The sequence below is a fragment of the Anas platyrhynchos genome, chromosome 4 (genome assembly GCF_047663525.1).
Source record: "Anas platyrhynchos isolate ZD024472 breed Pekin duck chromosome 4, IASCAAS_PekinDuck_T2T, whole genome shotgun sequence".
Taxonomy (NCBI): Eukaryota; Metazoa; Chordata; class Aves; order Anseriformes; family Anatidae; genus Anas; species Anas platyrhynchos.
Window position 1 is genome coordinate 17,423,746 of NC_092590.1, and position 27,110 is coordinate 17,450,855.

Consider the following 27,110-nt stretch of genomic DNA (forward strand, 5'->3'; position numbering starts at 1 on the left):
TCTTAATGCACTCGGGGGTGACTTTCATCAGGCCCTGTTGACTTGAATAAATCTCCCTCATTCGTTCATCACTTCTTCCCCCGCTCCAGCCTGCTCTCCGTTCCCTATTTTGTTTAAGTATCCGGTCACAGTTTATGCATTGCACGCTATTTATGCATTTCAGCCCATGAAAAATACATGAAGAGTCCCTCGCTCGTTCTCCCCACGGCCTCATAAATCTTGCATTGCTTTCTGCTCGGCGGCTCAGCTTCACGGGGCGATGGGGAGCAGCCTCCCTGCTGCTCCTGCCCCGGGGCCGGGGCCCCCTCTGGGGATGCCAGTGCTGCCGGCTCAAACCCTGCTGGGCCAGCAGAGGAGGAGGATTCGGAGCCCCAGGTCCCCCCTTCAAGGTTACTGAATAGGAATTGTAAGACAAAGGCTCATAGAAACTGTCTAATTCCTTGGTTTTAAGTGAGAACTGAGCGCTAGAGAAGGACTTTGCAGCCAGCTTTCGTCCTTACCAGCCCACATAGCTTGGTAACAGCAATGAGTTTGGGCCCTTCACCATCAGATCAGGATGCGCCCCTTGTCCTGGCCGCTCACGTTGGCTGAGAAACGGGGACAGGAGGGAGCTGCTTCCTCAGATGTGCCTTCACAAGGACCCCATCCCCATTGCTATGGCAGCAGAAATCAGGCACCTTTCCAAGGAAGCCTTGTTAAGCACCCTCGTCCCTCAAAACTTCTGCCTCCCTTATTTCACTTTTTTTTTGCATTTGAAGTGCTAGAGATGAGGAAAATGTAAAGGTCCAAGTCGCCTTGAGCCTCCCCATCACCTGCAAGGCTATTTCACTTCCAGCCTCTTTAACAACGTTTCCTATTCCTGTGCTTTCCTCTTAGCAGCCTCCATGAAGCTGCCACAGGTGCTGCCCAAGCAGACTTGGCCTAGGTGTGGTGAGTTAATATTATTTTTGCCCTGTCCTCAGAGCCTCCCTGCTCGCTGCCAGCATCCTGCACTCCGTCGCCACCCTGGTCCAGCAGCAGACAACCCCAGACTACATAGGAAAATAATCAGCAAAATGTAATGATTCTTAGGAAGGGGGGATGGCCCAGCACCCGCAGAACCGCAGCCGGTTCAGGAGATATCTTGCCACACAAACGAGACTAAAAAGCAGATTTCTCTCTAAAATAAAAACAGAGGAGGAGGGGTAACAGCATATAACGAGGTAGGAATAATTAGGGCCTGCACATGAGCTCTACACATCCCTCTCATTCCAGAATCCCCTCTCTTCACCCAGGACCACAAAATGAGCGACAAGACTGTGTTTAGGAGAGAAAAAGAAAAGGCAGAGTTTCCCGTGATCGTGCCAGTTTGGTTTTGCACCTTCAGGGGGTGCGTGTGCCCCTCTGCCCCAGGAACCCAAACGTTGTAGGCTTCCTCTTGCAGGGGCTGATCCACAACCGCAGGTAGCTGTTATTCAAAGATTTCTATTTTTATGAAAAAAATATAAAAAATTCGTATCTTACACTACAAAAAAAAAAAAAAAGTACACAAACAAAATGTACGGAGAACATCTAGAAAATCTGAGGAGGGGAAATAAAGGGGCAGGAGGAGAGTAAATACAGTGATGCTACAGTCTCCTATGGGCTGAAATGCTGAGCTGAGGCTCTGGCAGCACTGGATGCACACACTCCCCATCTACTTGCCCTAAGGAATTGCCACAAACATATTAATAAAAGATCAGAAACTAAGCATTACTCTTACACTGCTACTGATGTATCTCACACATGCCTTAATGACTAATTTCAACACTACAGCGGTCCAAAGATTCGCAATGTCTTGGTCATTTTTATATTCAACACTGAATTAGACAAAAAAAAAATCTTTTTTTTTTTCTTCTTGTTGTTAAGATATAGAAGGAATAAAAAATTATTATTATTATTGTTGTTGTTGTTGTTGTTGTTGTTATTGTTATTATTATTATTATTTTAATCAGTCATTTTTTAGGATTAGGTAATTTTTCCAAATGACAGCTATCTAATGACTGGAGGTTAGTCTAAACAAGCCACGCTTGGGGAGACTTCCTTCTCCTGAGATGAAAAACTGTTTTGAAAGGGGCCTCTTCACCTCCCCGGCCCTTTGAAGTACTTCCTCACAATTAACAGCAGAACGTACTGGAAAAAAAGTATTCGTTGTACCAACAGCAGCACTAGCGAGTTGAAAAACAAACTACTTTGACTTACCATAGGCAGGAAATCCTCCTACAGCTCCAATTTTACTGATTAATGAAAGCCAGTGCTTCTCCGTGCCTTAAAAGCCCAGCACCCAACTAGCAACGTCAGCTAACTACCACCCTTACCTCCTCCCTCTGTGCTTAAAAAGAGCATAACCAGAAAAATATCAGTGATCTCCTACCGCACGCCAGTATTTCCAACCATCCATTCCCAATGTCTGACTTCAGCCTGTGTATTTTTGTTTGCCACTCCTTCTGAAGGCAAGTTTGTCTGCTTGTGCCTCGTGATGCCCTGGCTCAGCAGGTGGGAACAGCAGTCGCCTGGCCAAGACTGTAGGCACAAAGTCTCAAAGAGCTGCTGCGAAATCCCCCCTGGCCCTTTGGAGACGCCATGGTAGGAAGGGAGCTTTATGTTAAAACCCCAAATCCACGTGGAAGGCCCCCAAAATTGGTCCGACTGCCCCAGATACTGCATGCTTGCAGTTCTCTCTTCACTGGTAACCAAAAATCTCTGTTGTAAGTACTCTGGAATTTGCGCGTGGATGTAGAAGCTGTAACTTTTGGACCCTATTTGTTAAAACATCAATTTATTTTATTTTCAGTTCAGAGACAAAGCCTATAATAAAGAGACCTGTAGCAAGAACAGCTCTTGAAATAAATATAAAAGGTCATTTATTTATTTATTCAAGGAACTGAGAGCAGGTGCCCTATTTACAAATGCAGTCTGGCTGAAGAACAGTTCATTTTCCACGGGTTCCTCTGAAGGGTATCCTGAAGGTTGCTCCAGTATCTGGCAGCAACTACAGAATATCGAGCACATCACGCTCACCTCGATGCGGTGCGTCCCAGCCGTACTGCACATGCCTTTAAAAACCCACAAATGGCGAAAGGGGATTTTCTGGTAAAAGTCCATGGAAAAGAACAAACCCAAATCCTCACACAGAGCCAGCAGTTAACGAACGGCCGAAGAAAGCAGGCAGAAAGGCTAAGTGCTGAAATTTGCTAATAAAATCTCTCTCAGAGCAGCTGATTGATGCATGCAGCGACCGAACGATACCTCCCAAAGAAACGAGTTGCTGCTTCTGTCTTCCTACGGGTTATTTTACAAAGCACTGCAGGCAGGGAGGCACAAATAATCCCGAGACAGCTCTGCTGACAGCTCTAATAACGTTATTTATTGTTTGACAAATCTCTTTTATGTGCCGAAATTGTTACGTCTTGATTCCTTCTCCCCCCGCCTTTTGTGGCCTGGTGGCTGATAAAACGAAACAGCGGGGTGAGAAATCACACTGTGGAGATTCGCCAGGCCTTCTGCCTTTCCCCTTCTGCCTTGCTGCATCTCGCCCCATGACTTGTCCCCGTCCTGTTTCTTGTGTTGCCTTTTCCTGCGTTGCCAGCCCTCCCTCCTGCCCTCCCACATGCCAATGCTTCCTCCTGATCCTTCGTACCTTGCCCGTGCCTCATGGCAAGGCGGCGTGGAGGAGAACTGGATGTTACAGAGCGTGCACATCATTTCAAAATGGGCACATTCTGCATCGAGAAGCCCTGTGGAAAGAAAGCAAAGCCCTGCTGCTAAGAACCCCCCTCAAACCCTCCCCTCCTAGACCTTTCCCTACCCCTTTTCTTCAGAAAGTGCTACTTGCGTCAAATCTCATCAAAGGGCTCTGAGGAAATTAAAGACCTTTAAAGCCAGCTGAAGTGGCATTCAACACGTGCTTCTGCAAGCGGTGAAGGAAAGCAGCTGCCTCGGGGCATTAGATAGGGTGCTTGGGCTCTGTTCTGCAGCGCCGGGGGATGAAGCCCTACGCCAACACGTCGATGTTATCGTTGAGGAATAACACTCCGAGATGCTATCCAACGCCTCCACGGAAGCAATACATCTACAGAAACAGCACACACTCGCCATCCGCCGAGCAGTTTTTAATCCTTATCTTTACCGAAGTCTTCACAAAACAACCTATGAATACCAAAATAACTGCACCGATTAATCCCATCTACAGCAAACAGAGGAGGATAGCCCCAAACTGTTCCTTGATAGGATTTCCAGAGCACTGGGCATCTCTCTGCTGCCCTCAGGACACCCTGAAAACAGCAGCTTCGGGCTTTGATGTACTCACTGAATGCTGGCTACAACCCAGGACTGACTCAAGCTGTGTCAGCTTCGGGCAGATGACACCGACTGTGGGACTGTGACCAGGTCGGGCTGCTCTCCTTCACCTTCCTCTCTGTGCTCTGAACCAAAGTGGCCAGATCTGTACCCATTTCTGTAAGAGGGATCAGGGTTTTGGGGCCAACCTGCCTAACTTCCCCAAGGGACACAGAGGGTGTCTGAGCTGAAAGGCAACCTCCCCTGCTTTCCTAGCCACAGTGTGGGGGAAATGCCGTGAAATCCCAATGCTGGATGACGGGGACACATGGGGAAGGGGTAGGCTAGGGGCAGGTTATCAGACACACCAAGGGAACACAGATGCCACACTGCCACTGAGGCAGGGTGAGAGCTGGATGCTTTAACTCCCACTTTACTTCTCTTCTTCTGGATGGCCCCAGCTCACAGTGGAGAAGAAGGTGGGTGACATCCTTTATTTGAGCAGACTCCTTCTACCTCATATATGCAAATCAAAATTCCCGAAGGCTTTACATGTTGCTCAAACCAAACAGCAGCAAAAATACAAAGCATAATGGTAACACAAAAGAGAAAAAAAAAAAAACAAAAACAAAAACAAAATGAAGCAAACAAGGGAAAAAGAACAAAACGATGAAAAAACCCCAATCTTGTACCTGATGTATAGCAAACTGTACAGTATATACATCGTCATGTATTATCCTCACAGAAGAGCAAACTAAAAGAACTTTGTAACACAGAGAGAAAAAAAATATACACCCTGTATTGTATTTGCCATTGAGTAAGCAACATGTTTATACACTAGTCTCTATAACTTAACGCTGTGTAACAGCATTTTTTTTTTTAAATTTACAAAACAAAATATCTATCCAGAAATAATCTAATCATATTGCTCTTCAATACACTTCTGTAGACAAGTAAGACTCGAAGTAAACTTCAGTGAAGCGCAGCTTTTGCGAGCCCACAAACAGCTGCAAAACTTCTCCATTCAAGTAAGTCCTTGGAAGTATTAACATGTGCTGCTGTAGTTCAGTATATAAAGGTGCTATATATATATCCCATGTACAGACAACATGTGGTGGGAAGGCTTGCTGTTGTCGTCGCTGAAGCGTAAGAAATCGGTTAACCTCATGTACAGTAGATCCATTTCCATGTTCCATGCATGTTACATTTACTTCATGAAAATGAGGACACAAATAGGAAGAAAATGAAAACTTTAGTCAAACACTGCTTTATAAACGCTGTGGCAGAGGCCAACGTCCTTCAGTTATAGAAACCACTGAATTTCCCTTTTTTCTTTAGTCAAAATAAATCTCAGGGCTAGTATACAAAGTGCAGGACCGACCACTCGAGGAAGTGACTTTAAAACCGAGTTACAACGGCACCATCCCATTCACCAACTGGACCTTCATCTCTTGAAGGCTGTTCATTATCTTCTTCTGGTGACCAACAAGTGTCACGCCCAGCCGCCTCAAATCCCTGTGGGAGAAAGCAGACGTTGGTTCCAGGGACGGCTCAGGCACACGCCGACACACACACTACGCACCGCACGCACCGCTGCTGCTGCCTACCTCTTACCCTTTGTGGCTCCCAAAGCCCTCTATAAAGGGAGGCAAGTTTAATATTCCCCCCTTTTTTTTTTCTTTTTTTTTTTTTTAAATGGCTGATGGTGTCTCAGAGAGGTGACACGATTTCACCACGATCACCTCAGCGGCTAAGGGGAAAAGCTCGGCAGCAAAATGTCAACATCGGCTTCAGCAAAGGACTCCGCGATGCACGAGGAGTCCTGTTCCAAGAGAAAAGCTGCGTAAGAAAACGCGTGTTGCAATTTCCTCTTCTCCTGAGAGAGGCTGATATTTGATCTTGGGTACGAGCAGCAAGGAGTAAGGTCAATCCACGCTTCCTTCCTCTTCGGGTGAGGCAAAGCCAAAGGTACACAAACCGCAATCCTACAGCCAGCTCCTGGAGGGAGCTGAATGGCAAAGGCCTCGGGCACTGCTGCCGCCCCGATGGCCTCCTAAAGTCAACAGGAATTGGCAACGCAGCTCCCCTCTGGGCTTTTGTAAATCTTTCTGCAAACCCCTGCTTGATTATTATTTTTCTGTGAATTCTACGTGATAAAGGCATTTGTGTTGGGTCTGCCAGGGGTGCCACTACAGGAAAGCTGTAAGGTAAGATTAGGAGGAACGGTTGTCTTCTCGGAAGTTTGACTCTAAAGCCTCGGCATCTAGATGAAGCTAATCACCAGGGTTCGCAGCAAATGCTGCCTGAGAGGCACCTCCGAGAGACAATTTATCCCACCCAAAGACAGGAGTGGGATGAGTTGTTCCCTGCAGATATTATGCTAGGAGCTGGGGTGATTAGATTTAATGACATCTGAAGCCAGGTGAGGTGACTCCCACACCATGGGTTATGGCAGAATAATTTTACTGATTTCTTTAAAGAGGGAAAAGCGTTAGCAAAGAAATTGAAGGAATAAGTTTGGAAGAAGGATCAAGACAGGTGCATCCCTGTTTCCAACATAAGACATAGACCATTAGCGAAGCAGTTTGACTTACAGGAGATGTGATGTTTTGTTTGAAGACTTCCATTACAGAAATATAAGCCCCTTGCTTTCTACCTCTCAGCTGGACCGAATAAAAGATGTTTTCAAAGTAAAGCTCTACGGTTTTGCCAATACAGGTGTGAATCACAGCACTGCTGGCACCAGCTTGTGGACGACACCCAGAAACAAGTAAGCCATTTACAGGAGAAGGCTTTCCACTGAAAGGCAGCGGGACGTAAGTGCTTTTTGGAAATGACACTAGCAGGACTGATGCATGCAAGAGCCAGGATTGCCAGCGACACCCAGAGCCCCAGCTGCTGCTCCCAGGAGCCCAGCTGCCACCTGGGTCATACTGGAGACATGATCCATAGCAGAGCTACATGCTGGACTGCAGGTGAACGTGTACAGTGACCACCGAATGCTTTTGCATAATGCACGTGAGCTACCCATCAAGGTGCACCTCTCTCAGCAGATTTACATTCTGGACAGAAGCTCCTGTGTGAATACAGCCATCCGGATACAAAAATTACATAGATGAACTCTTCAAAATCATTGTTTCTAACAAAAAGAAATCCCAAGTGAAGGTTGACGTGTTAACACAAAGCCAGTTGAAGCCGAAAGCTAGACCTGTTCTCCATAGGATTGTCATGCTTTCAGCCTTTTGATTTGGAAAATACCAGATTTTTTGCTCGAGGCTAAATACTTCATTTCATTATTACACCCTTTTTCAGTGAAGCAACTCTCTGATGCATGCCGGAAATCCCAGCACAATGGGTGTGGAGCAACAGAGGCCAACGAGACACATCAGCACATTCCTTACCCGGAAGAAAAGGCTGCAGCACGATGCAAAGGTGCCTAACTTCTCAGGGGGACATGCTTTCATTTCTACCTCCACTGAATTGTGAAACTAGTTCAGCAAGCAATCTTAATAATGAAGGAAAATGTAGTAATGCTATTGTTACATGCAATTTATTTTATGTACACAGCACAGTTGGAAGTTCACACCAAAGATCGAAAAAACAGTATAGGGGCAGATATTTAAAAGAGCCAACATCCGTCTTTCCCCCCTGCTGTGTGCTGCTCTGCTGCTACTTTTTGAAAGTTCAGCTATTTTTGCAGGTATCTAAAGTGCAAGCTGAGCTCTTTTGAAAATCCAACGCCACATATTTCACGTATGTACTGTTTCTGATATTATCCCTCTGCTCTCGCACATTATGCAGAAAAGCCGGCCTGGAACTATCAGCAAGGCATGTATGTGTTTGCATTTCATACACAGCTCCGTCAATCTAACAAGGAAAAGTCCCTACTCTCTGGCATTGCGGCAGGCTTCCTGATCAAAAGGATCCATGTACCGTTTCAGGTTTTACTCACTACAGAGCTGTTTTTTTTTTTCCTTATAGCATCCACCATAACCCAATATCCTTGAGTAGAGCCTCATTGATTTAAGGGAGGCACAAAGAGAGAGAAGAAAAACGAGTTTCTAGTTTCAATCCATTAGTTGCTCACCAGGGGACCTAGACTATTTTTTTTTGAATATTGAATCCTCTCAAATGTGGAGCCACTGGCCAAAAGTGTGGGGACTCCTCAGAGAGGGGAAAAACTTCTGTGCAGCCTTTTACCTCCGCAAAGACCAGCCAGAAGGCTAACCCAGACAACAACTCCTGAGCCAGATGCTCACCTAGCATAAAATCAGCAGCTTTACTCAAAAGCCACTCTGCACTTTGCCAAGCCAGCAACAAAACTTCCCCCAAAATGCCTCAATGAATGCAGGAGCTTTAATTCCCGTTTTCAGGCGTGACTTGCAGCATGTTGCAGCCTCCCATGCATCCAGGGCTGAAGCACTGGACTTAAAGCAGCAAAAGGCAGAAGGCAGTTTTTAAACAAAACTGGGTGCACAAAACAGCCACTCTGGGGACAAAACCCACTTCTGTGCCAAAGAGTTGCAACACAGCTGGTCTAAAAATCCAGTCCAGTGCTGCTTGACCCATTCCACCACAGCCAATGGGTAATATCTCCGGGCCTAGCTCTGGAGATGTACAGGGGTATCTACACGGGCTTTGGAAAGGTTCTGGGAGAGTGACAGGATACTTTGACTTCCCTGCAAGAAAAGGCCCATCTGGGACCCTGCCGAGGAGCAGGCAGACGGCACTTGCAGTCAGCATCCTCGCCATGCAAGGGGCCCTACCCCAGACGCTGGGTTTGTGTGTGCCGTGGTGGCAGCGGCACGGGCATTCCTCGAGGCTGTGAAGATACGGGCACCCACGTGCCATGGGGTCTCCCTGCTTCAAAATACTTGAGCTGCTGCAACAAGACAACTTTTAGTCCTGTTCCAGGGAGAAGTGCCCCCCCCACACACCCCTTTTCACTTTTTTTTTTCACACAGGGTTGAAAATGGAAACACAGAGGAACTCAAACCACATGCTAACGCAGTACTAAGAGACCGACTTCGGTTAACCGAAAAGCCAAGTGAATAAAGGGGAAAATTGGTGTCAGCCCATTCCAAACAGCCTGTATACAGCCGTACGCATGCTGTGCTCTTACCATGTCCTTGCATGAAAGCCCGGCTCCAATGTGCCAGGGACAACACAGTATCCCCTTAACTGCAATATCCTCCGTTTTGCAGGGGTTGAATTCATGGTCTCCACGTTGTAAGAAATATATTTAAAACATTTTATTTACAAACAGAACTACTTATACACCATGGACCAGTTTGTCAAACACAGTGTAGGCTAGGACTGGATCGCCACATAAAATACAACCTCCCTTACCACCCCGTTAATCATGCAAGAGAAAGGGACAGGTTCCTGAAAGATCTCCATGGCTGGAAGCCATCGACCTACCACAAATTGTTTTGCATTTCATCTCCCATTCCAGTAGTTTTCACCACTCTTCTTCGTGTGGTGTAAATCTACAATGGCCCATGCAGACTGGCACTACTCACGGAGTTAGTTAGTTGTCAGTTTGAATGAGGGGAAAGAAGAACCTCAAAGACCTTCAGAAGACGCTAAAGAGAGAGGAATCCACTTGCTAGGGACTTTTGCATGAGATTAGGACTTATTTTTTTTAAGAGTTCATCTGCTCTTATTCATTATTCCCATTCTACCTGATTATGACTCAAGAACTGGTTTGTTCAGAAGCAGATGCGATATCACAATCCTAGGATTGAGATTTCAGGTGAAGAATAAGTATCTAGAGCAGGTGAACTCTTAAACGTTCTTCATCCAGCATAACTTTTAATAAATAATTTTATTTTATAAGAAAAAAATACAATGCAAAGCAACACAGCACATATTATTACAAATATTCAGAGCTCTTCATCTAATAACAAACAACAGGGTGTCCTGAGATTCAGTGAGTACAGATCTTTCAAAAGGTGTAAGTATGCAGTCCACATTTTGTTAGTAATTGGTCCAGTCAAGTGTCAGACTGAAACTCATGTCATGGATCTATCTATTCTTGAGCATTGTCCTGGTAAAGTTATTCTTGCAGTGGATTGAAAGAGCTCCAGACACACTCAAAGTCACTAGGTGGTCCACAAGTTTAAAGAGCAGGTCTGGTCCACTGGAAAGGTTTCCTTCAAGTCTGATATCCAGTTGGAAAGAGGGGGTGGAGGGTGAGGCTCCACTTTTCACAAGGTGATTCGTCCCTTTGCAAGAATTAGAGCTAAATGTAGAAATCACTCTTTGTTTGAACACATACATTTTCAGGTCTTTGCTTAAGCAGGCAGAGCTCAGGACTTGGGGCGATATTCGCCGTTTTTAGCTTTTTAATATTTTTTCTCCTAAAATTTGTCACTAGCACTACTCTTCTCTGGAATAAACACATTAAACCATTACTTTGAAAGAAGCAAGGGGGTAAATGGGATTTTGCTTGGCACGCTGGGGGGGATTTTCAAAAAGGCTGAACATCTACCATCTCAACCAGGTCCCATAAAGAGGCCACAAGCTGGGCGCCCACTGCCACCAGTCGCATGAGAGTGTCATCCATCCCCTGTTTTAGAGAACTAGCAGTTGTTTTTTTTTCCAGGAGATTTTATAAGTATTTTACATGCATCATATTTTTTTTCCTGCGTTTTCTGGCAGGGATTACCCAGTTCTCCCTTCTCCACCTAATTTCCACATGTCTCCTGCATAGTTTGAATTTGGGGAATATCATTTTGGATGGTATTTGAAGGCAACCTCTTAAATTGTAAAGAATATTTTACTGATGTCATTTGGGGAAAGAAAGCTACTTTCAAATTTTCAGATCTTCTTTTCACCTGATCCCCCCAAGTCCCAGCTCTGGAATATATTGAACAGTTGCCTCTATTGAAAAAAGACAAGGAACATTTAACCTGAATTCTCATTTGCAGAGTACAAAATGTTTTGTTGTTTCCTTTTACGGGGAGAAAAATGAAATCTCCAGAAAAACAAAACCCCAAATATATTAACCTTTAAAGAACTTTGCTTGTTCCAATGTTTATTTCTTCCCCGTAGCATCTCTGGAGAACCCACACAACTCTCAACTGTGCCCCACAGAAGCCAAGTAAACATTTCTGTCCCTTACTCTGTTGATTTTAAGGGCAATCTGCCAGTTTACATCCAGAGAACACAGTTCAGGTCTTAAGTTTGGGACACCTTTCCTCTTAAGCCCCTGGAATCTATGGCAGTCTCTCCTATTTTAGTGGCTGAGAGTCTGGTCTTCTGCCTTCTTCACTAAGTCTGAGCAAGACCACAGATTTCCTGATCTAGCTGGCTGACTGACTTAATGAACCTTCCACAGTTTTCCCCAAAACAGACCCAAGTGGGGTCAAGATCTCTTGCTAAACCACAACTGCAATGCACGGACTGCGCAGGTCAAGACCCAAGCCTAAGTGTCTCTGTCCAAGGTGGCTGGAGGAGATTTTATTTGCTAGCAAATACTGGATAACTAAATAGCAGGAACCAGCTCAGAACACTTATCTGAACTTGCCAGGTGGGTCTCTGGTGGATTTGTGCAGTGCAGTGATGATTTTTTTGTACAAGTATGGTGTCTCTGCACGTGAAAAGAGCCTCCCAGCACGTTTTAGGAGTCAAATCAGCAGTTTATGCATGTTCCTTATGGCATTATCATAGGAGCTGGCGATGGCCATACCAGCTGTCTCAGTGTTTGTTCTCAGCCTTGGGAGGATGAACAAATCCAATCTGAACACTACACAGGGAGGCAATGATGCTTTTCTTCTTGAGGCTAGCATTAAACTAGCCAGAATACAGCCAGTGGAGCTACCTGTGGGATACACCTTCATAACCAATTTTGTTTCCTACAATTCTCCTTCACACAGCCCCTCACCTAGTATGCGAAGTTGGAGCATTTCAACTTCTTGCCTTTTTCAGTTTCAACAGAAGAAAGTCAGTGAAATGCAAGATGGATTCATGAAATGTCTCCTTTCAGCTTCAAAAACATCCCCCAAAGCTCCCAAGGCTCTCAAGCATCAGTTCTGCCCTGCTCTGCTGCTGTAAAACCCTGGAAGAAAGCTGAAGCTGAGCAGCTCAGACATCTCATCTCCATTGGGGCCAGTAAAGGACCAGAGTAAAATGACATCTGTGCTACTGAGAACATCCTGGGACTCTGCGAAGGGGGTCTTAGATGTGGTTTGTGGCTGGTGAGGTTCAGAGCATCTCTGGCAGCTATAATGTTATTTGAAGGACTTAAAACACCTCGCCTTTCTGGTTAGAACTGTAAAGGCGATGGATCTCTTAGCTCACTGGCAATCTGAAAAAACATTTTGAAGTACTTTTTGGGCAGCCTGGAAAGATCTGGGGAGAAAGCTTTGAAATTTCTGAAATACCAAAGAGTAAACAGAGGTAAGTATTTACATTTTAAGTCTAATTAAGCAGATCATTTCACGATCTGAAATGTTACATCCAAGAAAAGGTGGGTATCTGGCACAGTTATAATAGTCATAGAACACAGATGTGCAACCCAAGGAATTCTTAGTTATACGTATCACAATGCACTGCATTTTGCATGATTTGTGGGAAACGTACCTCACTCCAAGAGGTGAGGTTAGAAATAGTTTTGTCAGTGTGCTAAGAAGAGGGATGCTAAGACTGTATAAAGCTAAACGAGTGGCAAAAAAACTCATTAATTTGGGGTTGAACACAACATTTTCTCTGACCCAAACCAAAGCAATTTTCTCTGACCCAAACCAAACAATTCACTTTTGATCTAAATATTTCTTTTAAAGCTCTTGAAGTTGCATGAAGTTCTAAACAGGAACAAACTGGAAGTTCTTGTGAAACCTATTTGTGTTCTTTGATATAGCTAATTCAGCCAAACAGCAACAAGCCTGGGATACGTTTTAGACAACCTGCATTTCCTACCAGAACTTGCTCTGATTCTAAGATTAATGTGTCACAGAAGAGGGGAATGCTCCAAGCATTCAAGAGGGGAATGCTTTTCTCTCATTTTTCTGCTTCATTCTATCCACCTCACCCATCACCTGGCTAGGTCCTTCCTGACTGCCCTGGAGATGGACCTCTTCCTTGGTCAAAGGGTGTAGATCGGTCCAAATGGGGTCCTGAAGCCTGGTGTTTCTGGGCAATGCCTTATCAGATGAGTAGGTGAGGAACTGTGGAGTCCTCGGAAGCCAAAGGAGAGGGACATACAATTGTAGAACTTGGATGAGAAAAGGCATGTAAGAGTCTCAGGCACACAAAAAATAAACTAGGTAGAAATCCAAGCACCCTCACTTCCTAGAAAGGACTTCATCCCTAGCTTGGGGGTTTCACGTGAGTGCCTGAAGTTAGGCTGGATGAATACAATTGTAAGGGATAAATATTGGGCATGTGGATGGAGCAAATAAAATCTGAGAGGGAGAAGAGATGCGCCTGCACTCCCTCCATGCATGCTTTGTCCCGTTAAAGCAAAATTGACCTCTATGCGGGTCTTACCAACCTGCAACATGTGCAAAGGATCTCCTACCCTGAAGGCTAAACTCCACAGCAAGCCCTGTGGCAGACAGGAGAAACACTGCAGTTCTGTGGGGCACTGGGATTTTTCCTGCTTTATTCCAAATCCTCTGCACTGATTCTGCATGCACACTGGCTTTTGGCACATGGCTGGAGGAGCCATTACCTCCTCCAAAGCACCAAGCACGAAGCATCACCTTTCCCATTCTGCCTCAACATCTGCAGTAACCTAAGCTCAAGTAAACCCAGATGCAAAGGCAGGCTTTGGGGCAAGTTTGAGTAAGAGGCAGGAAGAAAGTACAGAAAATTACACAAGCAAGACAAGCAATGAAAGATGGAGCTTAACCAGCAGCCCCGAGGTATTCACCAAGCTGCTTTAGCACTGTCAGCCCAACTGCAGTCACACCCCCGTGCAAAAACCAAGGGCACGTTCACAAGGAGGAGTCTCAGCCAGGGAGCCTGTCCCCTACAGCTGTGGGTTTGGTGATGGTCTTGTGTTGTGAACGGCTTGTATCTACTCTTATTTCTGTTACAGTAACCTTGAAAAGTATTTCCACACTTTACTGGGCCTGACTGTGCATTTGGCTAAGCCTGGGCCTACTCTGCAACCAGCTAATCCAGTATACCTCAGCAGGGCCTGTAGCTCCTATAAGATCACTAGTAGGGTTGTTTTTTTCATTTGTCAATAACCTTGAACAATAAACGACTACTACGTTGAGAGGACAGCTTGTCAATTATTCAAACTCAGGCATTAATTTCTGTGAGTGAAGGAGCCAAAGCACTGGCTGCCAATGTAGTGACGGTAAGTTTTAGTCCTGCCTGCGCTTGTTATCATCAATACAGATGCTAAAAGAGGAACTGCTGACTGCAAACAAAGGGTAATGGTTTCCTTTCTGCAGCCTCCTCCCTAGTGTTTTTGAACAGTTTGTTTCCCTCCCCAGCTCCAACACACGAGGTGAAAAGGATCTGGAGACTACTTACTCTAGGGTCACCTGAGCCACGGCGTCCATCGAACTGTATCCGTTCTCCATGAAAATCTCGGTGTACCGGCCCATTTTGATGGCTTCCAGCCACTCTCCCACTGACCTGTAGGCACCGCTCCCCACCGGACTGTGTTCTACCAACAGATTTGATACTCTGAAGACAAAAGGGGAAAACAAGAGAAGCAAAAAGAGTCAGCATCATGATCCACCCAACACGACACAACTGCTCATGTTCTCATACAGTAAAGGTGGCTCTTCGGTGGCGTTTTCAGTGATTGCTGAAGCCCAAATCGTCCCAGCAGGCTCCTGCTGAGCAATGATTTCTCTGTCTCATATGAAGTTGTTGACTTTACTCTGGAAGTACAGCACAACTGCAATGAGGTGGAGGGAATCATGCTCTTATGAGCCCCATGCGGGATTTCCCAAAGTTGTCAGTTTTACCACTGTTTTCAGAAAGGGCAGTGTAAAAGCTTCCAAAATCTCCCAACCGCCTTAGTCAGCGGAATAAAACCAAATGATGGTGACAGGTTAGCAAGGCAAGATTTCACTGTGTATCAAATACATCACTTCACCTTCAACTTCGCCTGCTGTTCAGGGACTGGAAGCGGAAGAGTTGGCCTCAGCAGAGGAGAGGATTAGCGTCTGTCCCCGTTACTTCTCACAAACAAGCAGGCTCCTTTTCTATGAGGCACTCCCCGGCACTCTTCCTTCAAGGTCTTTGGTCTCACTATTCCTGCCCTGTTTTCCTCCTCTTTCTTTAAAGCTCATAATTAACTTAAGACAGCCCAGAGCCTGGAAACCGAAACCCAAATTACATTTCCCAGCAGCAGCCGTCAATGGCAGGCTGTTGTTAACACTTCAGGGGCTGCTCCTGCAGAGTCAGGCCAGGATTTTGGATGCAGGCAGCATCTGCCAAGCCCTGCAGAGAGCAGCAACGCTCCAACCACGCCTCAGCCTCCCAGCGAGGCTCCTGCTCGGCCCTGGAAGCAGGGGGAGACTCCTGCTCCCATACCCTTGCTCAGACCTCGCCGCAGCAAGTGCTACCTGCTCGGTTATGCTGCACATGGAAGCAGTGATTAGGGCAAGATAAAACCCTTCACCGTGGCAGAAACACCAGTACAATACCTGGCACGAGTGACCCGTGTTGTGTGCGGGTCCACCACTCTGCTAATGATGCACAGGGAGTGCGAAGGGGCTTGTCCAAGGTCAGCCAGGAGAGAAAGCAGATGTCCCCCGTTTTGTAAAACACGACTTCCAGCTAACGTAAGCCTCGCAAAAAGATTATTACCCCCAGGTGAAAGTGTTTGCTGGGTCAGCCTCTGACTGCGAGAATTACACTGAAGAGATTTTCAACTGGAAGGCGAGCTAGGATATTATATTGTTATAGCACTTCAGGAATCTTCATATATTTTATGATCACATTAGTATTATTTGTTTATTTAATAGCAACGCTGAAGGGTCCAATAAAATGTGAGCACTTGCAGTACCAAGAGCATAATGGCTTCCCATAACGTTTTATACACATGAGGAATTCAAAACTCCTAAGCAATCATAATGAGAAGTGGATTTTCATCACTAATGTCAGGAGGTACCTACTGATACGCACACACTGTAATGTAGAGAGTGACTTCCTCCCTTATTTGCATTAATGAGAATTTCCATAAAGAATACATTTCATATATAAAAAAATCATTTACAGCTGCTGTATGTTGAAATTATGATTCATTCACAATTACTGTGGTCTGGGCATGGCAATCTGTGATTATAGAAGCACAGCCCCAAAGCCTGGCTGTTCAGGTACTCCATCCACCCTGAATATACCCACAGTGCCTTTGAAAAGGAGAGGTTTGGAATTGCATGGACCTGTTAGTGGAATAAAACATCAGCAAAGTGCTCAGCAGCTCAAGGAGACAGTTTACTCCCTATTTTCATTTTTTCCTGCCTAACAGTTTGGTATAACAGTACATACCGCTACTTAACAGGCCTTGAGAATGACTGTTCTGAACTGAAAATAAAAGAGAAACATCCCATTCTGTACTGCCATAAACCTTTTCCTGCAGGTTTGCTGGGACTAACATTACAACTAATTGCTAATAAGGGACATTCTTCAATTTCTTCTTCAGATGGTTAATGATGCATGTAAAATAGCCTGAGGAATTGGATCTATTTGGTATTTAAAAATGAAACTGTGAAGATTTCATGTTTCTTCTCTTCTAATGCATGGCATGTCATGCACAGGAACATGTCTTTTATTTTTTTAATCCTCTGAGAATAAGCTTTTCTGATGGGCCTCTCTCTTCCAGTGTTAATAAGGGGAACTCCACTGCCATTAGTGAAGCAGCAATGATTTATATACATCACTCCTTCATGACCTTGTGAGGGACTGAGTGATTAGCAGCACAGATGGCTCAGAAGTTATACTTGGTGCTTATGATGAAAAAACAAAAGACTCTCCAAGAGTCCAGTGTGGTGGAGAGACCACTGCTAAAACTCACTAAAAATATGAATATTTTCATGTTTTTTTTCCAAGTACAGTTTAATTTCTTGACTGTACTTCCCCTTTTGTAGCTGTGTAGCTATTGAAACTCAAAATGAATTGCACAGCAGCTGCTTGATTCACTTAATGTGGTTTTAGCAAATCATTTGCGTGTGGCTCTCTGGTAACCACAGAGATCCTCTCACAATTTCAAAGACTGTCAGACCTGGAGGGGGCAGCTAACACGCCTGGGAACACTTGCAGGAGGACGCACTTGGGCATCTGGGAGCTTTGCACATCCTAAGTTTCCGCCAGAGACTCTCTCATTGGTATTACAAAGATAAAGTCAGCAGGCAGATAATTTGAGAGGTGTTTACTATCTACTTCACAGACTCAGTCCTGCTCTCTCTAACCTTGGGGTAGAGCACAGGTAGCTTTATCATAGACCTATAAATACTGCTGAAACTCCAGTTTCTGAAAGGCAGGCCACAGTAATTTTCTTTGTGGCAGCAGCACTACATTTATAGAGTAACTGAATTGCTGACCTGCCTGCCAATTTAAACAGAAAGAAGTTGATTTGGGAAAACTCCCCTGGACATAATGAAGCTGGAGGAACATCCACCCGCGGATGTGCGCAGGCCAAATAATAAGTGGTAATTCAACACCAGGGGTGGGTATTCAGACAAGAATCTTGCTCTGAGAAATGGTTCTGGCCTGATTTTGTACCTGCTCGATGCATTAACCAGCGTCTTCAAGCTGCTTGGGTTACGGATGAGTTTGTCCAACATGCTGACAATTTCGTCAAACTTGGGCCTGCTGTTGCGGTCTTTCTGCCAGCAGTCGAGCATTAGCTGGTAGAGAGCAGCAGGGCAGTCCATGGGACTTGGCAGGCGATAGCCTTCCTCTACGGCTTTAATCACCTGCAGGAGACAAAACACAAGGCTGATAGGTTGCATTCCTTCCTTCTCTTTCCTTTTTCCCCAGACGCAAATTGGTTTGAATAGAGAACAGGGGTCCAGCAATACGCTCACACACAAATTCTTCCCCCTTTCTGCATACAAGATGCAAATCAAGTAAACTCTATTTTCTTTCAATTTTTTTCTATGGGATGGGTCGAACAACTCATTTTCAGTCACCGCAAAATGAGCCTGGAAATTCAAGGAAATTCAAGGTCAGATCTCAGGTTGCACTTGTCCAAATCTCAGCTGAGGTCTGTAGGTCACACCAGGAAACTCCCAGAGCCTGCTGTGGTCCACCACCAGCAGCCTATGGGGCTTTCTGGCATCGTCTTGGAGTGCAGTGATTTTGTTTATTCAGACGTTGGCTTCTTTTTAAATGAAAAGGCATGTGCTAGACCACAAATTTGTATTACAGTAATAAAAGTCTGACTGTATTTCAAAAGAGACTTTGAATGCTAATTGATGGATGGATTCAATGCAGAGGCAGAACAACCATCTCATATATCATTCAATACTGTCTGGGTCTAGCCGTTCTTACTGCGTCCACATTTCTGCCAGGAATTTAAAATGTCAGCCTAAGAGTATGTAAATTAAAAACGGGAGGGTTGTTGCACTGATTTCAAGCGCAACCCATCTATGGTTCTACACTGAAAACAAGTGGTACGCACATGTGCCGCCTGCACTCCTGAAAGGCACAAACGAACAAATGAGGGCGGAATTGAATAATGCAACTTGTTTTCCCTGGTTTTGGACAGATTTACAGCAGGGCTCCAAGCCCAGCAGTGCCCATTTTGAACCCTTAACAACTCTGAGGAGAATGCAGCTCTTGTTTCGGGCCACAAGGGGCTGTGCCCGTGCCAGGAGGGTCCTAGCAGCCCATCTTCACAGCCTCTACTCCCAAGCCTCGCTGCCCAAATGGAGGTGGACACAGCTATTGCTGATGGGGAACGCTATGTGGAAAGCCACAGCGCTTCACCGCTCAGCTCCAAGGACCGCCTCAAATGCCATTCATGCTGGGCACTGTCTCCTGATTTGGAATCATCCCGTGTTTAAAAAGATGGCTCTGTGGTTAGTGTGTAAGTTGTCTTCTTGATCTTTCTGTCAGTGAGAGCCACATCAGGATGGCATTGCTTTTCAGAAGGCTCCGAAATTCAAGACCGCGTGCATCACTTTCAAATCAGCCCCCACCACATGGCTTTTGGCCAAGTGGAGGAGTCCCAGGAATGAGCAGGCTGAGCAGCAGCAGTGGGAAACTGGAATCCCCTGAGGATGTATGTAGCAGAGAAAAAACTACGTGAGGCTTTGTAATCTTCTCAAAGGGTGCTGAGCATATCCGAGGGTCTGGCCACAACATCTGCAGTCCCTCTGTGCTCTGCCAGAGACCCATCTAAAATTTCATCTGTCGGGGGAGCAGTTGCACCGCTCTCTGCCCAACCTGTGTCTACAAAGCAATTTCATCTGCAGATTGCTCACAGAATCAAAAAAACAGGCCCACCATACTATGCTGTACGCATTGTCTATTCCTCACATCACGCTTTTCAGCTGGTCCCTGGCCCCAAATTTACAACCGCCCTATAAAAAGCCTCAGTGTAGCACAGCCACGAGAACATTATTTGCTGTGTCTGCATATGTATTTATAACAATAACGGATCATCCCCCAGCTGTAGCAGAAAGAAAATAGCAGCAAGACGGGTAGCAGACCAGCTGGCACCAGCTCAGAATATCTGAACTACATCTGCAACGGGGTTATGCATGCTTTATATTCCTGGCAGTAACATCACAATCAATAGCGTTAACTCAATTTACAGGATGTCGTTCGTTCTGGTGATACAATGCAAATGGTATCAAAATACTGCAAGGGGCTAGGATGCTGAAATACTCGCTGCCTCTCTCTGAAGGAGCCTTCAGGGTCTGGCAGTAAGAGGAGAAAAAGAATGAAGCAAATAAAGACCTGTAGCAACCTTGTAAGCAAACTCAGTATTTAGAAAACAACAAAAAAAGGCACATTTGCCACTTTGTTCATTGGTGCCACTTCTTTTTAAGACTTGAAGAGCAAAGATTTGCATATAAAAGGAGACATTTTGTGTCCCTCTTACCCCTTCTGGACAAGCACCATTCACTTATGGATCTGAGTGACAGAACTGGGGATGTTTGGAAAGGGAAGACCCGAGATAGTCTATTCCAGTAAACCAAACTCTTTTAGCTCCCTGTTTTCATAAAACCACCAGTCTGAAGACTAAAAAGCAACCACTGTGCTCATTTAACTTACCAACCTGTGTAACACAGGCCACAAAAATCCTCTCAATTCCTGCATACAAACCTTACCGTGCGGTGCAAAGCTTATTTTTAGAAAGCCTTCTAGACACCAGAATGACTTCACAACATGGTTTGTAGCTTTCGAAGTTACAGTGCCGCCTGACATTTGGCACTGCACCTCCTTTAACAGAGGCGAGAGTAATCTGGCTGAAACACGGTGAGAATCGTTTTGCTCGCTGCTGACAATGTGCTTTAATTAGAAACTATACAACAAGAAACTCTTCTGCAACGGAGTCTGAAATTCAGGTGAGCAGAGCTCCCTAGACCTCCACAGAAAAGTCAACACCACACCTAACACTGCTGATTCTTCTGCCAGCTCAAGGAGGGGAAGAAAGAAGAAGGACAGGTCTTTAGAGGATGAAGGAAGAAGGAACAAATCTCACGAGAACCATTTCTCTGCCACAGCACTGAATTGTGTTTCCTTGGCTGCCACCATCCACACGCACTTATTATAGGGAGAGAGAGAACCTAAGCAAAGCCCGATCCGGAACTGATGATCATGAACATCTCACTAGTTCTCTGCTTTCTGCTTGTAAATAGAATTTACAAGAAGTATAATAGAAAATAGAAAGTACAAGAAGTATAGAAGATAGCATTCCCCTATCTTCTTCTTCTTCTTCTCAGGTGGGAAATTCACCCTATGCCCCACAGAATGGACAAAGTGGTATCTGTGTTTTGGTTTTTGTTTGTTTGTTTGTTTGTTTTTCCCCAACAGTACTGCAAAGTGTAGATGTTTAGTGTTACTAACCTGACAAGGGACCCTCCTGGCCACGGAGAGTTATCTCACTGGAACCAGCCAGGATCTCAGCCTGGCATTTACGAACAGCATCTGTACCATGCTGGTGCATCGGCACCAAAGGTTGTCACAGTGCTTGGTGCAACTGAAAGAGCTTGGCTGCAAATCGCTGCGCTCTCCACCCAGGGTATGGAAGAAAGCCTCCGTATTTGATTGAGATAAATCCCTGTGCAGATATGTGCTGCTTTACCAAGCTCCCTACAAATGTGACAGCCTCGGCGGTGCAGGAGCGGTGGGGCATTCATGCCAAACAACACGCTCATCTCCCTGGCAAGAAACGTGGTGTGACCGTCTCAAAGGCACTGCTCGTCTCCTCGCCTGGACTCGAGGCGAGCAGTCAGGATGAGGCAGCAGCTCCTGCATGTGACAGGTAGTTACAGCCACTGATGGCAGAGGCTCCCAGACAAAACAGAGGAGAAACAGAAGGCTGAGCCAGAGCCTCTGCTGCCAACAAAATGGCAGAACGTCAAGGGGACAGGGATGCTGTTCAAAAACAAAGGATGAAACATCAGGTGTTGTGCTGGGGACAAAAGCAGCTCACAGCAGAGCAAGTACGTGCGTGCTTTGCCCAGCCAGGAATGGCACTTCCAGGGGAGGCAGGACTGCAGAGACGAAGCAGGAGGGATGAGGAGAGGCTCTGTTTTCCATATGCAGAGTGGCTGCGTTTCTTCCCCCATCACAGAGTTCCTCTGGGGGCCTTGTGTGCCACACAGTGACCCCCTGCGCCATGCACTAGCTGGTGTCCTGAGAGAATTCCACGTGCCACACTTCTCAGAGATGTGAAGAGGAAGGGGAGGCCCCAGAAAATCTGGCAGTCCCAGGCTTCGTTTTGTTTTCAGGATTAGATAAAGACAGCTGCTTATAGTGAGCTCAGGGTAGGAGGAAGTCTTGCAGTAGGAACATGAGATCCTCAGGTAGGTTGGGAAAAGAGCTAGCGTAAGGAGGGTGACAGTGTCCCCAAGCACACCACTGTTTGGAGGTGCTTCAGAGGGTGACCTTGAGGGGGAACAGAGGCCCAGGAGCAAGGCAGCACACCTGGAAGGGTGCTATACAAATAAATGAGAGCTGGCACTAACAGAGACTCAAAGACATTCACAACAGAGAAAGCAAAGGATGGGGGAAAAAAGAGCAAAACTGCTCTCGAGATCAGCAATGCAAAGATGACCGAGATGCAGCTCTGTGCACTACCAGTCTGGACTGCTATCACTCGATCAAATCACCCAGCTTTTGTGCAGCAAAACAAGCCCTTACCACGGCTCTCTTGAGCTTCTGCTTTACGTGGCAGCAGGGGTTTGAACACACAATTGAAATGCTGCCAGTTATCAGCATCTATCCCCTGGCAGACCTTTGTCATTAAGCAGAGCAGGGACAGGCTCCAGCTCTAACAGCATTAGTGAAGCTCCAGCAGTCTGCTGGGGGAACCAGGCTTGCCTCCATGCAGACACATTTCCCTCTGCTCTGGGCTGCTGCAAAAACAGAGCATCAAAGGGGAGGAAGGCTTTTGCCTGGCGCAGGGAGCAAAGACACTTTTATAGCGGCTGTCCTCCTCCATCCCCATCCCGCCTCTCTGACTGCAGAACGAACACTGAGCCCTCAGAAGTCCCATCACGCGGCAGCTCTTGCACGTGCTTACATCTTGGTTTGTCATTTCCCAGTAAGGTCTCTCGCCGTAGGACATCACCTCCCACATCACGATGCCGTAGCTCCAGACATCGCTGGCCGACGTGAATTTCCGGAAGGCGATTGCCTCAGGTGCCGTCCATCGGATGGGGATCTTCCCTCCCTGGAACGAAAAGAAAATAAATAGATTGCAGGGGAGGGCAGATAACATGCAAAAGAGGACAAAACAGCACTTCTTACAGCACCGAGGGATGTTATTTTCTCTCTGGAAAGAGACATCGAATTTTAAAGTAAATCTGTTTGACAGCATGGGGCCCCTTTCCACATTATCTCAGCCCATAAGCATTTGTAGGCTGCCTACTAATTGGCTGTCCTGAAGGTTTGTTGTTTGAATGCTGTTTGAATGCTGGGACATGTATAGGATCAACATCTCAATTATGTTGCACTGGTTGGTAGGGGAATACAGTTCCTCCATTTCTAAGAGCGAGCGGGGGAGGAACAGACAGCTCTGAAGCCAGGGAAGACTTTGATCTAATGAGAGCTTCATGCAAATTGCTGCGGAAGTAATGCCTTTTTTTTTTCTTCTTTTTTTTTTTTTTTTTTTTGCAATGCAGTCCCAAGCCTGCAGAGAGATCTGCACAGTGGGCACGGAAATTTGTGTGCGTGAAGACCAGCTTGGCCTCGGCTTCGGGACTGAAAACGGTGCCACCTCCCCCAGATTGCTGTGGTTTATCTTTTGTACCATTTATTGTCTAAGTGCTATTACTCGGGCATAGCGAGAGCTGTCAAATGTGCTTTGGTAGTTCCTTTTCCCCTTTCTGCCATTTCAGAAATCAAACTTCAAACCAGCTCTGAGAAGGAAGGGGTTGGGGGTGAGGGGAGAGCTTGGATTAAGAAATACTTTTCTCATTGGGTTTAAAGAGTTGTCTCCCTTGATTTATATCCAAATGTATTTTACTGTGAAGTCTTTCCCTCTCAGTGCTGAGCTACATATTGCAAAATCTCCCTGTTTGTTATTAGAAAAAGGTAGAATTTGGAACGCATTTAAAAAGCAAATTAGGAAAAGTCCTGTCTTCCAATAATTATTTATTCACAGGCTTATCAGTGCATGCCTTAAGTGAAGGGCTAGATTCTCAGCAGTGCCAATTAGCACACAGCAGCACGTTGCAGACGCAGCAGGGCTGGATGAGAGCCCTCCAGCCTGCAGGGAAGCTCTGGTCCAGCCGTGCGCCGAGCCCCGTCGTGGGGCTGCTGCGACTGCCAAGAGCTGAAACGTCTTTCCCAGATTGCAAAAAGCTCTGCAGGAACTGGGAATGTGACCCAGAGAGCTCCCATCACAATACCCTCGGAAAAATGTGTTAATAGGCAGCACTGAGGCGTGCCAACCTGCCACGACTATCAGAGGCTTTCTCCAGAGCCTGTGCTGGAGGGGATGGGTCCTGTGCAGCCCCTCTCCGTGGCACTGGGGCTGCGTGGCCTCACGCTGGGACAGGTGAGCTGATGCCCAGAAGGGAATGATCTTGACACAGGAGAAGGGGCAGAGCACCGAGGCTGGAGCAGCCCTTCCTCAGGCTGGGGAAAATTACCCTTAATGGGAAGGGAAAACGTGCCTCATTAACAAAAGGCATTACGTGCTTGCCAATGTTTGAGATGGGTTAAATTATCCAGGAGACCGTGGCTAATACCTGTATTTAGGTACCTAAGTAAAGCGCCCAACTCTTGCTCTTCCTGACCTTCAGTGTTCAGCAGAGGTGACAGAACACAGCTGGGAGCATGACTCTTTTGCAGAATTGACTATTTGACTCAGGTTCCCCTAAGTTCTGCTTGCTTCGGCCATCCTCGCTATAAAGGTGCGGACATTTGCAAAACTGATCTGATAAGAATTAGCTGATAACACCTGGCCAAACCCTCATGCACAGTTTAGGGGCTCTAGATTTGTAGAAACCTCCTGGCCAAAAAAGCCTGAATACCAAAATGAGGCAGGGAATACATTTTTCTTCCTCCGTTCACTATCCCTGGAACTCACCCTGGTAGTGTATGCTGCTTCAGGGTCATCTTCTAGGACTCTGGAGAGGCCAAAGTCGGACACCTTGCAGACTAAGTTGCTGTTGATTAGGATATTCCTGGCAGCGAGATCCCTGTGCACGTAACCCATGTCAGACAGGTATTTCATTCCTGACGCGATGCCTCGCAGCATCCCGACCAGCTGAATGACCGTGAACTGCCCGTCGTTCTTCTGCAAAAGGAAGGAGACACTGGATCAGCTGAGCGCCTCTGCACCCTCAGCATCGAATGTGCACAAATAAAAATGCAAAGGCAAGTCTCCAGGGAAGAAAAACGGGGAAATTAATAATTCATTACTCTCATGCTCTGACCATGAAGCTTTTCAAAGTTTCATTGTTTGGATAAGCATCTCTAGAGACAAAGCTAAGGAAATGTAGTTCTTTTAACTGGAGATCAAGGAGAGAGCTATTTCCAATAGTGACTGATGAAGAGATTGCTACAGGGAGTGAACACATGTAGCTCTGTGTACAAAAACACCAAGGGCGGACGATCTCTGAGTCAGCCGGCTGAACGGCGCCAAGCTGCTCCTCAATCTTACCTCTCGAGGTCCATGTGTGAATATCTGGGGTAGGGGCTTTCCCTGTGTTACTATGCTACAGTCCCAACCACATCCCCTACTCTCCCTTTTCTAGGTCTGACGTTTCCTGAAAAAACTTTGACATGTCTGGGTTTTGCCATGATGCAGCATGGATGTGCTCTGGAAATATCAACAAGTTTTGCAGGATGAGTCGACCATTTTGATGCAGCAGACTGCTTTTGAGAACGAACACAGTAGGCTGCAATTTCTTGTTACCTGTTTGTATCAGTGCACAAACCACGTCCTTCATCAGCTGTATAAACAGAGGCCAAACAGGTAACCGAGTTACTCCAGCCTCCGGACAGCAGTAATGGCCGGACGAGCACCCAGCAAACATCTTCACTGATGCTAACCTTCTGCAGAGACCACCAACTTTAACCGAGATCCCCCTGGAAATGAGTTCTAAACGTTACCTTTAAAAATGTATCCAGAGAGCCATTCTCCATATATTCTGTCACTATCATTACCGGTTTGCCTGGAAAAAAGAAGAGCACAAGATCAGATCATTAGCGGTAATTTACTTAAAAACATGAACAAAAATAAAGTCTTTTCATAATGCTTCTGATGTGAATATGCAGCCACGCAACAGTAAATTGAAAATGAGACGCTACTGTCCCAGCAGGATGCCCACGCTTTTTGCCCAGAAGTACAGAAAGAAAGAAGAATCGAGGAGGGGAAGAAAGGGAAGTGCTGTATTATGGATGGGGGATCAGCTCCTAGAAGGGCTGGATGACATTTGTGGAAGAGGTTGTGAGCACCAAACCCTGCGTGCTGGGAGACACAAGCAGCTTTGCTGCAACTACAATTTCAGGAAGCTCTTTGCTGTGTTGATTCCTTTTTTCCTTCCCTAAATAACAACAAGATCTCTTCACAAGATGTGGACTGTACTGATTCAGTAAGGTACTAAAAAAATAAAATAAAATAAAAGCTCTTAACAAAAGACCTGGCATCCTATTGTTGACAGGAATAATAATGTTTTTCCAAATCCATTTGATTAATTTTCATGCCCGAGTCATTTTAATGGTAATTATATATAGTTTTTGCTCAGTTTTTATATCTAATTTCTCGCTAGCTTGCCACAATGGCATAGCAATAATTAATGTGGTGTGCTCCAGCCCTTGTAAATTCAATGAAATCTTATAAGAACATGTAAATTATTTTTTATTTAAATCAATTTGCATTAGCTAGCATGAAGCACAGACAAAAGAGGAGCTGTCAATTATCTGTAAAGTGCATTATAAATGTCTTTTGTAAAAATGATCAACGAGAGCTGCCACATGTCATAACATGCACGTGAAGGTAAATGCTCCTAAAAACCAGTTCAGACTTTACCACTAAGATTAATCTTAATCTTCCCACTTTCCCTCTGTGTTAACTGTTTGCCTAATTTACTGTTTAATTATCTACATAATAAAGATAATTGTGAACTCGTCAATCAAACCACTCATTGTTGTGCAGACACTACCTTCGCAGCAAAAGGGACTTGTGCTGCTTCAATTATTTAAGCTAATAC

General features: G+C 45.6%; 1 protein-coding gene across 18 annotated transcripts in view; it reads right to left on the bottom strand.

The window, feature by feature from the left end:
* Positions 1-5,075: 5,075 nt before the first annotated feature.
* Positions 5,076-27,110, bottom strand: part of EPHA5 (EPH receptor A5) — a 197,284-nt gene continuing 175,249 nt past the window's right edge. For 9 of the 18 annotated variants that reach the window (XM_027455981.3, XM_027455982.3, XM_027455986.3 and 6 more), the window contains 6 exons: positions 26,011-26,072; positions 24,983-25,192; positions 22,970-23,119; positions 17,992-18,185; positions 14,788-14,943; positions 9,534-10,540 (listed from right to left, as the gene is read on the bottom strand). In XM_027455981.3, the coding sequence (XP_027311782.1) occupies positions 10,324-10,540; positions 14,788-14,943; positions 17,992-18,185; positions 22,970-23,119; positions 24,983-25,192; positions 26,011-26,072 (989 nt within the window). In that variant the 3' untranslated portion in view covers positions 9,534-10,323. Of the gene's footprint in view, positions 5,812-9,533; positions 10,541-14,783; positions 14,944-17,991; positions 18,186-22,969; positions 23,120-24,982; positions 25,193-26,010; positions 26,073-27,110 lie in introns of those variants that run through there. The other 9 variants (XM_027455977.3, XM_027455976.3, XM_027455987.3 and 6 more) reach the window with 3 other exon arrangements.